This window comes from Lasioglossum baleicum, chromosome 8 (genome assembly GCF_051020765.1).
Source record: "Lasioglossum baleicum chromosome 8, iyLasBale1, whole genome shotgun sequence".
NCBI classification, from domain to species: domain Eukaryota; kingdom Metazoa; phylum Arthropoda; class Insecta; order Hymenoptera; family Halictidae; genus Lasioglossum; species Lasioglossum baleicum.
Window position 1 is genome coordinate 2852700 of NC_134936.1, and position 12184 is coordinate 2864883.

General features: G+C 45.9%; 1 protein-coding gene across 1 annotated transcript; it reads right to left on the minus strand.

Annotated features, from left to right (window-relative positions):
- Nucleotides 1-2143: 2143 nt before the first annotated feature.
- On the minus strand, nt 2144-11475 carry LOC143211632 (uncharacterized). Its single transcript, XM_076429463.1, has 5 exons — nt 6233-11475; nt 5837-6014; nt 5592-5753; nt 5293-5479; nt 2144-2229 (listed from the first exon to the last, which is right to left on the minus strand). The coding sequence occupies exons 1-5, from the start codon at nt 11473-11475 to the stop codon at nt 2144-2146; spliced, it is 5856 nt and encodes a 1951-aa protein (XP_076285578.1).
- Nucleotides 11476-12184: the final 709 nt, after the last annotated feature.

A 12184-nucleotide genomic window follows, 5' to 3' on the forward strand; every position in this document is an offset into this window, starting at 1 on the left:
ATTTCCGAAAATTCCAAGAACCCAGTAATCATTTATATTCGTTTTAATGAGTACATTCATAGTTCCGGATTTTTTATTCTAGATGTTTTCAAACTTGAAAGAATATTGTCAATCCCGAATTCTTTTCAAGAGTGTTGTTTGATCGTAAGGGACCGTCCACTAGAGTATCGTACTCTCTCTTTCTGACTCTCTCCTTTCACTCGAAGGCTGCTCGAGTCGGCCGTGGAGGATGACGAGTCATCAAGGGTGTGTTGAACGGGAAATGCAGCGTTCGGCAATACCCAATCAACACATCGCCTTGCGTATATCAATGAAACGTCATTGAAATCAGCCCATAGACTGATTCGGAGCCTTCTTCACGACGAAGAAGGTTCCCCCACAAATTAAAAACGAAGGTCCCTCGAAACAAGTGTTCCCCTTAAAAAACAATTACGACCAACATCGAGAACAAGAGTTTTCGCAATCGTAATTTGGTACGTAATGAACGCTCTCTCGTTACCATTTCGTGGTCGGACGAAATTTTGGGAATGGTCGCGCCTTCCCCCGCGTACAAGGCAGAGTCTGCCAGAGCAGCCTTGCCGACGAGTCCTCCTGGCAGACTCGGGACGAAACGCGGCTTTATCAATTTAAAAACTAGTTATTTAAGATTAATTTGGCGAATGATATTCGCGAACGAACAAGTGTCTTATGTCATATTCTCGAAATTCTTGGGAACCCGATTCCTTCGGAAATCTCGAAATTTTCGGAAACCCGACCCGACCCGATTCGTCCTCTTCTCGACTCGTCCGCGTCCCGACCATCGGGTTCTCGCACACCCCTAGTATTAGGTCAATCGGAAAGTTCCGTCCGTTTTTTTACAAAAAGTAGAGCTTTATTTAAGAAAAGAAATGAAAAAGCACATTAATCAATATATTGTCCATCGTTAGCGATGACTTTTCCCTATCTTTCGGGCAGCAAGCGAATTCCGCATCGAAAGAATGAGTCATCTTTGGAGGTTATCCAATCAAAGATCCATTTTTCGGCATCTTCGTAAGAATTAAACGTTCCTCAGCAAATGCGTGTGCCATCGACCGAAACAAGTGGTAGTCAGAAGTGGCTCAGTCTGGCGAATAAGGCGCATGAGGTAGCATTTCCCAGCGAAGTGCTTCTAACGTTTTTTTGACAACTTTTATGACGTTTTACAAGCAGAATTTCGCAGATGGTTTTTCGCTTTTCAATGTCTCTTGGCTCGAGTTCATATGGGACCCACTTTTCTTCCTTGTAGACCCTCCCCATAGCTTTCAAACGATCAGAAATGACAGATTGAGCACAATTTAAAGCTTCTGCAATTTGTTTTTGCGTTTGACATGGATCTTCATCCACCAATGCCTGCAATTCTTCATCTTCGAATACTCGTGGCCGTCCAGAACGATCTTTGTCCTCCACAGTAAAATCATCATTTTTAAAGCGTCGAAATCATTATCTACATGTTGTGACGTTGTCCCTTTTCCACACGGTGTTCTGGCCGGCGAAAATGGTCAACACCCGAGAATTTACAGCCGCTGAGGACGGGCCGTACGCGGCCGCGCGGGCACGGTCCTCTCGGGACGAAGACAATTGACGAGAAGACTCGGAGATAACACGAAACGATTGTTCGGGCGCCAGGTACTCGGAAGTACCACACAAAACACTACCAACGGCTCGTGTTCGAGGCAGTCAGAAATAAACTCGACAGTTAGCCCGCGCTCCTACTACACTTTACCGATTGTTCTTCGATCGTGGAGCGCGTTAGTCGATATTTCATTTATCACGAAGATACGGTACGCCGGTACAACGCAAATCTCTTTCGAAACGGTAATTCGCGAAGCGCAGTTGAACGGCGCGAGTTTCACGGACTGTCGCGAGCCTGTGGAGCGAGACTCTCCTCGCGTTAACAAATTTCCGTACGCCAAACTATTCAATTCCGCCACGGCTCCTGAGGAAGACTTCCGAAATAAGAACTGAGGGGAACTGCTCTACCAAAAACTCACAGCGCCCACTAAACGGACGCGAGTTCGAGTTCACACCAAAATATCGAGGACGAGACGATGACATGTCGTCCTCACATCATATCTGCGAACTAACACGAAAACTAAGAACAAGGAATCACTTGGTGGACTCACCGTTACGGTTTCGCTATCCTGCGCACGGGATTCGTTGACCGGGTTGTTACTTCAGCCCCGAGATTCGGCTTCGAAACTATCATTCTTACTGGAACGCGAAAACCACCCGCGACACGAAATTACTCAGTCGAACGGGACTCGGAACTCTAACTCATCTAAAGGCGAGATTCGTAACGATTCTCTCGAAGGACTAGCGCGACAGTGATCCCTTGATTCTCGTGTCGACGGAACGCATCGATTCTAGTTCCCCCCGCTCCTTTCGCATTACCGAATTTCCCTATTGGCGCTCCTCGCAACACGACTGATTCCAGTTGCAGGACCGCACCTTGGAAAAAGGTCCTCGGGCCCCCGACCTTCATAACACTTCATCACAAATAGTGACGATCGCCACTAACGACCGGTGTACTGCAATCGTGACCCCCTCGTCCCACATCGTCGCCACCGAGTTTCTTTGCTCGTGTACGGCGCACAGTGGTCTAAAACGCGAAATTTAGTGACATTTTGGTATAACTTCTAAGTTATTAAAGATATCGACGTGAAATTTGGGGTGCAGGATATTAACATGTAATCTTATTTAATAATGTATAATGTGGTATACTTTTCGTTTATGTAATAGTTTTTTTTACTATTTTTTTAAACATATTTACAAATTTAACAACTTCTAGCAAATTTTTTTGAGACGGAATACATTCAGCTAGTCAATATGTTATTTTTCTAAATTTTTGAGAAATCGCTATTTGAATAAAATTTGTTTCTTGATTTTCCAAAGCCTCCGGAGAAAATTTATCTGATCCTTATAAATTCACAATCTATAGTACCTGTATAATGCACAAAGTGAAATGTAAACAATAATAAAATCTATTGCAAAATTTGCCACCGAACAGACAAACAGACGAACAGACAAACAAACAAACAAACAAACAAACAAGAAAGCGAGCTAATAAACGCCTCCATTCTTAATAAATAACAAATAGCAGAATAATAAAGGAAGAAATGTTAAACACGGAAAATAGTTAACGTAATAAATGTCCAACTATTTATGTACTTACCAAATATTAGTGGAACGATATATTTTATCACGAACGAGATATAACAAACACAAAATATAAACGCAAACACGCAATATAAATATAAACGCAATATAACAAACACAAATTATATAACAAATACAAAATATAAATTACTGTAAACAACGTATGACTCGTGCTGAGTTAAAGTATGTTGCAGTGAGTGTGTGATGATGAACGAAGTGACAACAATATAAGTTTGGAGTAGGCGTGAAATTGACGATCGGGCGAACCAATTCATCGATAGCATTTTTTTCTGAATATTGGTGGGAGAAACGGTCGTATAAGATGAGTGTTTGAAACGTATACAACGCGTTCGGAGAATTATACTTAATTCTCCTTGTATATTAATATAAACTGTACTAAACGATGGTATAATACTGAACTAATGCATAAAGTATACTGAGGTACGCACTAAATATAAACTGCACAAAACAAAATTTAAATAAAAAGGAAAAACATAGTATATAACGCTCAAAAAATTGTAGCATAGCATAAAGATTTGAAGTGTTTCAAGTCTAAAGTGTTTCTTAGTTGTCACGGAGTCCCGACGATAGATGCGAGAACCAATACGCACAGACACACGGGCGACTTTAAACAATAATAACTTTTGATATAGGACGATCTAGGAAATGATTTTTGCATGACTACATAGAGGAAAGTATGCTGAAAATATTCCATTTTGTCAAATTCTATGACCTCTTATGACTCAAAAGATATTCCTTGCGAAGTCTTGATAATTTTGCAAATTTTCTTCATTACGTTTAGCGTAACATTTTTAATGCATTACAAATACTAATTTTCAATTGACAAATAGTAATTTACAGCTTAAAGATAAACCTTTCATTTAAAAAAAAATTGGAAGGAAAATATTAAAAAGGATCGTCAGGGCATCTTAAAGAAGAAAAGCAATTTTTTCCATGAGAAAGGCTACCTTCAAAACTTCCAACTTTATCTGTTTGTTACATTAATGGTTTTTATTAAATTTTATTAATATTTTCATTTTCGAGGTTGATGGATATTTAGAAAGCAATAAACACTCAACAGATATCTATATGATACAGTTGGTTTTTGGGCAAAATGTCACTAAATTTCGCGTTTTAGACCACTGTGCGGCGCGCCGGGAGACGAGCGTGGTGTAACGCCGCGATGCCGTAACGAACAAGAGTTTCTCGAGATTATGTGAATCCTCCCCGATTTGGATGAGCTTTGGATATGTTGTCAAGACCATGATTCTGAACAACATTTCCCTTTACAGTTTTTGTCGGCCGGCTTTAGTTTACGCGATAAATGTAAAAACTTTTAATTGTAAATCGATCGATTGTACTATCTTTTACCCGATTTGGATGAGCTTTGGATATGTTGTCAAGACCATGATTCTGAACAACATTTCCTTTAGACTTTTTGTCGGTCGCGGAAGAACTTTACTTGTCAATTCATATGGGTGGATCTTTTTACCCGACTTACGGCAACGTTACCCAAACGAGAGAAGAAGCAGAAACTGATTGTATTGAAAACTCACTTATTCAGCCGTAAATCCATTTGCTGCTTCGAAATGTGTGTCACTGGGTCACTCGGTGACGAACTGTACAGATGTCTTCAGGTATACGACAGTACCGAAAGCTAAGTGACGTACGGCCAGGTCGACGAACTGCACAGCCGGTGGTAGAAGGCCTAAGGGATGCGCGGTCAAGTCGACGATCCAGAATTTCACTTTCACTTTCGAATCGATAAATAATTCGTATGTTTATTTCACACAGATGCCTTGAAATTTTTCCACACTCACAATCACTGTTCACATTTGTCAACACATAGTTATGCACTAATAATAATTGCTTAAACTAATTAAACGATTATTTAATCTAATCACTAGACTGCGGATCTTTATGTAAAATGAAAGTTGGCTGCCGCTATTACAACGGACAGGAGCCAGACAGATATTTGATTCTTACTGTGATCATTTTAAGAAGTTGAAAATAATACATTGGTGTTCTGAAATTACTTTAATCTCTCTAGTGTCTTAAAATGCACCTACTCATGTTTGCTACAAATGCATTAAATCCGCAGTCTAGTGATTGCATTACCTGATTGTTGTGATTTGTGCAACAGGACAAGGGATAAATTGTGCTGTAAATTGTGTTGTATCAGTCTCTGATTGACCGAAAGGATGTTTTGTGCGAAAAGAGAATCAGATTTGAGTTTGCGAGTGCGAGGATCGTTAGGAATGGACGTGTGAATGTAACGGATGGATTTGAATGTGAAGCAAATGGACTGTGTAAAGAGTAAATGATTGTGAGAATCGGATCTACAATAAATAACTGTATTTGCACTTATATTGCACAAATTGTCGGCGAAAATGAAAATGAAACATGTACTAACTAACTTGAGAAAAATGAATAAACGCAAAGAGCACTTTTGAATACAAAGAACAGCTGTTCGTTTGACATGCGGTAACGACTGAGAGCGAGACCACGGTTGTCTGTCTCTTTTGTTGTCTCGATCCTTCTGGAAGTTCGTCACGAGCCGGTGGTTCCGGTTGAGCATGCTAGAACGTTCCAGAAAGATCGAGAATGGGTTTCAACCAATCACACGCTTAGCCTAATGCCCGCGTGAGCCTCGACGGCATACGCCACGCGCTCGACTTGGCTGAAGTCGCAACAGCCTTGCCGCGTTCGCGTCATCGGGCGAGACAACATGGCGCCTTGGCGCGCCAGTCTTGAACATGCCGCCCGCCTCGACTTGTCGAAGTTCCCGTGAGCTCAAGTGTTGGTGATGAATGAACGACTTGTTGCTGTGCTTGATGAAACTAGTGGATTAATACAGTGAACATTGGATTGAACTACGTCGCTATAACAGGAAGATGAGACGCTCGCAGGTGAGGTTAGACGTGACGTCACGGCTGGCATCGTCAATGAATCGCGCTTGCGCAGTTTGAAATGGATCGCGTACTACGTGTGTATTATATAATAGTATTCGATCATTGATGATGAATAGTACGCGCGCGCGGTGAATTGATCTGTTTACCGATCGTTCGCGTCGATTGGTAAGACGATGAGCTTTTGTACGGGTCTTACGTATTCGGAATTTGCTGTGACCACCTTAACTACTCGAACTTTCCCATCGCTGCCTGGATAGACTTCCTTTACTCGTGCGAGTGGCCACCGAGAAGGCGGCGTCATTTCTCCGGTGACGATGCATAGACGGCCGGGTATGAGGTCGTCCTGCGGATGGCGCCATTTTGATCGAGTGGTGAGTCCATGCAGATACTCTCGTTTCCATCTCGACCAAAACTGATCTCGCATTTTTGTAACAAGTTGCCATCGCGTGAGCCGATTGACTTCCTTCTCCCGTAGTGACGGTTCTGGAAGCGCATTCAATGCAGTGCCTACGAGAAAATGCCCAGGAGTTAGTGCCGATAAATCAGTGGGATCATCGGAAAGCGCTGCTAAGGGCCTTGAATTTAGGCAGGCCTCGACTTGCGTGAGGAGCGTGGTCATTTCCTCAAAGGTGAGCCGAGCTTCTCCTATGGTTCTCCGCAGGTGGTGCTTCGTGGATTTGACAGCAGCCTCCCACAAACCACCAAAGTGAGGCGCGGCTGGCGGGTTGAAGTGCCACTGCGTCCGCAAGTCACTCATTTGGTTCCTGAGGCTGCTGTTCTCCCGGCTGCTGGCGCTGAAGAGGCTGCGTAATTCCCTGTCTGCACCCTGGAAATTTGTCCCACAGTCGCTATACAAGTGGGCACAAAGACCTCGACGAGAAGTGAACCTCCTGAATGCTGCTAGGAAGGCCTCGGATGAGTAATTGGACACTACTTCTAGGTGCACAGCCTTGGTCACCATGCACACGAACACTGCGAAGTAGCCCTTCATTGCCTTGTGACCACGCCCTGGAGAGGTCCGCAGCCATATTGGTCCAGCATAGTCGACTCCGGTGGAATGAAAGGGACGAGCCGGAGTGACTCTGTGCCCTGGCAGCTGGCCCATCAGCTGACGTGCGGGTACCGCCCGCCATCGCAGGCAAGTAATACATTTACGAATTGCTGCTTTGACCATTGACCGTCCTTTAGGGATCCAAAACCGCTGGCGTATGGCTCCCAATGTAGCTTGCACTCCCCCATGCATTGTTCTCTGATGGCTGAAACCAATGTACAACAGTGTTAAATGGGACTTGGGAGGCAGGATAATAGGATGAGCCTCGTCAGGATTTAAGGATGCGTTGCTCAGGCGGCCTCCGACTCTCAGCAGGTTGTCGTCATCCAAAGTTGCGAACAGAGGTGAGAGGACACTCCTTGAATGGATGCAACCTCCTGTAGTCAACGACGTTATCTCGTCCTTGTAGTGGGACTTCTGGACTAGTTGTATCCAGCCCTTTTCTGCTTCACTGATCTCTTCGATGTTGAGGACTGGAGAGCTTGGATCTTTGAGAGTGCTTCTGGATGTGGTCATTGATGCGTTGCGTCGTCCCTTAAGCCAACGTCGACACCATGCGGTGACCCGTAGCAGCTTGTTGAGCGAGGAAAATCTGATCAGGATCTCGTTGTCCTCAGCATTCTCTTTAGCGCTGTTGACAACGGCAACTAATTGCTCTTTCCTTTCTGGTAGGTGGTCATGATTATCCGGTCTTGACGGAGCGAAGTGTTCATCGCTATGGAGGAATCCAGGACCATCCCACCACAAGGTCCATTGCAGCAGTTGAGAAGGGGAAAGTCCTCGCGATGCACAGTCAGCAGGGTTGTTGACACCTGCCACGTGATGCCACTGCGCCTCGGGGACCCTTCTCTGGATGTCTGCTACTCTGTTTGCCACATAGGTTTTCCACCTGCTCGGATGCGCCTGAATCCATCCTAGGGTGACCGTGGAATCTGACCACAAGTGCATCGTAGTGTCGTCGATGCGCAGTGTTGCCATGGTTCTTTGTGCCAGTCGAGCGAGAAGATGTGCTGCGCAGAGTTCTAAACGTGGTAATGAAACCTGTTTTATTGGTGCTACCTTGCTTTTGGCTGTGATTAAGGTGACTCTCCAGTGATCATTCTCATCCTTCGCTCTTAGGTAGAGGACTGCACCGTAAGCCCGCTCCGAGGCATCGGCGAACCCATGTATCTCCATCTGTTTATGGTGTGCGCTGTGAAACAAGGTTCGAGGTACTCTCACCCTCTCGAGTGCCTTCAAATCAGCGCACAATGAAGCCCAATCGTCAGCCAACGTGGGAGGAAGTGGCTCGTCCCAGTCTAGTCCCAGCAACCATGTGGATTGTATGGCTATTTTGGCGCGTACTATGACTGGGGTTAACCATCCCAAAGGATCGAATAACTGAGCCGATTTGGAGACCACGATGCGCTTGGTTGGAGATTGGAGTGCGGCATCAGCAATGGAGAACCGGAAACTGTCATCGTGGGGTGACCATTGGAGACCAAGCGCTGAGTGCACGCTGTCGGTCCATGTTTTTGGCTCCTTCGGTTGATTTCCGCTAGCCACGGGCTGCGTAGCTGAACTTTGTATCACATCTGAAGTGATTTGGTGCAGTTCAGCTACATTGGATGCCCACTTCTGGAGAGGAAAGCCGCCCGCCCTGCACAGCTGATTAAGTTGATTGGCGGTTTCCTCTAACTCCGAGAATGTATCGGCTCCTGTCAAGACGTCGTCAACGTATGCATCTTCCTTGATGGCCAGTGCACCCTTTGGGTAGTGAATGCTCTCATCTTCTGCCAGTTGTCGCAATGTCCGAACCGCTAAGTAGGGAGCACAAGAGAGTCCGTAAGTAACGGTGTTCAACTGATATTCGCATACCTGCTGAGTTTCTGTTTGTCTCCAGAGTATACGTTGGAAATCACGATCCTCGGGATGTACCAGGATCTGCCGGTACATTTTGGTTATATCAGCTGTCACAACAAACCGGTGTTTACGCCATCTGAGTATGACGTCAGAGAGCTGAGGGAGGAGATTCGGACCAACATGAAGCGCATCGTTGAGTGAGGATTGTGACTGCTCGGACCATGACCCATTGAAGACCACTCTCAGTTTTGTGGTGGTGCTGGATGGTTTCAGGACCCCATGATGCGGAAGATAGTGAGCATGCCTCTCATTCGTTGCTTCTCGGACTGGTGACATGTGACCGAGTTCTTCATATTGATTCATGAAGTCGTGGTACAGGCCCTTGAATTCTTCGTTTCCCTTGAAGCGTTGCTCCATCCGTTTGAGTGAATGCCATGCTGCCGACCTTGAACCAGACGTGATTGGAGCTTTAGATTTAAAGGGAAGCCTCACCTGGTAGCGACCTTCTGAAGTGCGTGAGTGAGTGGTAGCGAAATGATTCTCGCACTCCTGTTCGTCTGCGGTCCACGAGGAGGCTGTGTCCGAAAGATCCTCTTGTTCCCAGAATCTCCGCACGAGTGAACTCAGAGGGTCGCCAAGGGTCATCTGATGCACTTGAGCGTGCATAGAGTTGGATTGTGCGCCTGCCATTCCGATGATGACCCAGCCGAAGATGGTAAGTTGCCCAATGGGTTGATTTGGGGCACCTTTCTTTATTCCCTCCTTTATGATAGCGGGGTAGACGTCAGCTCCAATCAGGACTTCGATGGGTGTCCCTGTTGCTGGCGAGGGATCGGCCAACTGTAGTCCCTCTAAATGCTTCCATCCTTGTTGTTGTCTGGCACGGCCGTGAGTGTAGGCAGTGAGTTTTGAGAGGATCACTGCTGTGACCTTGATTGGGTCGTCCACTCTGGTGGCTGAAATGTCCAGCGTCACTCTTCCTCGAGCCCTCGCGAGCTGCTGTCCTCCTACTCCATAGATGTCGACTGAAGCGGACGCTCTAGGAAGTTGAAGCCGTTGTGCCAGCCCTTCACTCATCATTGTGATCTCAGAGCCTTGATCAATGAGTGCTCTGACTGCGTGGCGTCGACCGTAACGATCTGAAACATTTATTATGGCTGTCGCTAGCAATACTTCACCAGATCTGTTGCGACAATCCTGGGCGTGATGGGTTGTCTTCTGGTGAGTGGAGCCGTCCTTTGATGATTCATGGAGAGTGGTGTGGTGACGTTCCCCACATGAGGAGCAGCCCCTTGTTGAAGGACAGGTTGCAATGGTGTGGTTTCCGAGGCAATTGGTGCAGAGTTGATGCTTCTCTACGATTTTCCTCCGCTCATTCGCTGGGCTTCCCTTGTACGATGGACAATACATCAGGTAATGATCCTTGGAACACATCACACAGACAATCTGGCGATGTTTCTTCTCAGCATGATTGATTCTCGCAGTGCTCGTTGCAGCTTTGGCCTTAGAGAAACCTGAACCCGTTCGTGTCTTGCCGAATCTGGTTGGTTTCTCATTGCACTCTTCGTTCGGATTGGTGGATGCAGTGCTTGGTGACGCCTGCATCATCTGGAGCCTTTTGATCATGAAATCCTTCAAGGTTGCACAGGACGGTGGTTCGCTGCTGACGGTAATGCTCTCTTCCCATTTATCTCTGGTCTTCGGATCGAACAAGTTCACTATGGAGTAAACAAACCAGTCTTCTGTCTTGTCAATCGGTCTTCCGAGACCTTCCAGGGTATTGACGACGGTGGAGACCCCCTTTTGAATTTGAGTCATCTCCTGCACCGAGCTTTCTTTCATTTTGGGAAGTGCAGCCAGCTTGTCCAGACAGGATCGCACGAGAATACGCTTGTTCTCAAAGTACTCCTGGAGAATGTTCCAAGCCTTGGTATAATTTTCGTTTGTTGTAGGCAGATCCTTTATGAGGTCTTCGGCTTGATCTTGAAGAGCGCCTTTCAGGTAATGGAGCTTATCTACATCACTCAGTCGTTTATTCCGCTCTATCATTGACAGGAAGCGATCTTTGAAGGAGGGCCAGTCGACATACGCCCCATTGAATTGCGGTAGCTGCATCCGTGGGAGGGATGATGATCCAGAGCTTGAAGCATCATCCTCTGGAGTATGAATTGTCCCTTTGTCATTGTTTCTGGCAAATAGCTTCGCCAAATCGCGAAGCCGGCTCTTCTGCGTTAAATAGGCCTCCTCCACGGCGTCAGCCATGTCATTCTTGACGTAGTCGCTGTCCGTGATTGCAGCTTTGTGAACGTACGTCAACAGGTCATGGTTTTCTTGAAACCGTGTCCAGTAGGCTTCAAGGAGTTCCAGCCGGGATTCAACGTCGCTCTCAGTCATCCTAGCTTGCGCAACTGATTTCTTAAAGTTGTCGACGAGGCGAGTGATTTTCCCTCCAACTTGGTTCTGTTTATGGAGCAGATCATCGTACGACAAATCCATTATGAGATGCGGCTGATTCGCTGATTGAATTTCTTGCAGGTAAGTCACTGATTTACCACCACACTAAACTTTGTATTGTAGATCCTTGAAAGGAAGATGCCAGACACGTGGAGGATCCGGCTCGAAGGACCAAAATTGTGTTGTATCAGTCTCTGATTGACCGAAAGGATGTTTTGTGCGAAAAGAGAATCAGATTTGAGTTTGCGAGTGCGAGGATCGTTAGGAATGGACGTGTGAATGTAACGGATGGATTTGAATGTGAAGCAAATGGACTGTGTAAAGAGTAAATGATTGTGAGAATCGGATCTACAATAAATAACTGTATTTGCACTTATATTGCACAAATTGTCGGCGAAAATGAAAATGAAACATGTACTAACTAACTTGAGAAAAATGAATAAACGCAAAGAGCACTTTTGAATACAAAGAACAGCTGTTCGTTTGACATGCGGTAACGACTGAGAGCGAGACCACGGTTGTCTGTCTCTTTTGTTGTCTCGATCCTTCTGGAAGTTCGTCACGAGCCGGTGGTTCCGGTTGAGCATGCTAGAACGTTCCAGAAAGATCGAGAATGGGTTTCAACCAATCACACGCTTAGCCTAATGCCCGCGTGAGCCTCGACGGCATACGCCACGCGCTCGACTTGGCTGAAGTCGCAACAGCCTTGCCGCGTTCGCGTCATCGGGCGAGACAACATGGCGCCTTGGCG

Coding starts and splice junctions, on each gene's coding strand:
- LOC143211632 (XM_076429463.1), bottom strand. CDS start 11,475: ATGGATTTGTCGTACGATGATCTGCTCCATAAACAGAACCAAGTTGGA. Junction 5,754..5,836: donor AGCCAAGTCGAGCGCGTGGC/GTATGCCGTCGA, acceptor GGAACGTTCTAG/CATGCTCAACCGGAACCACC. Junction 5,480..5,591: donor CGTTTATTCATTTTTCTCAA/GTTAGTTAGTAC, acceptor CTCTTTACACAG/TCCATTTGCTTCACATTCAA.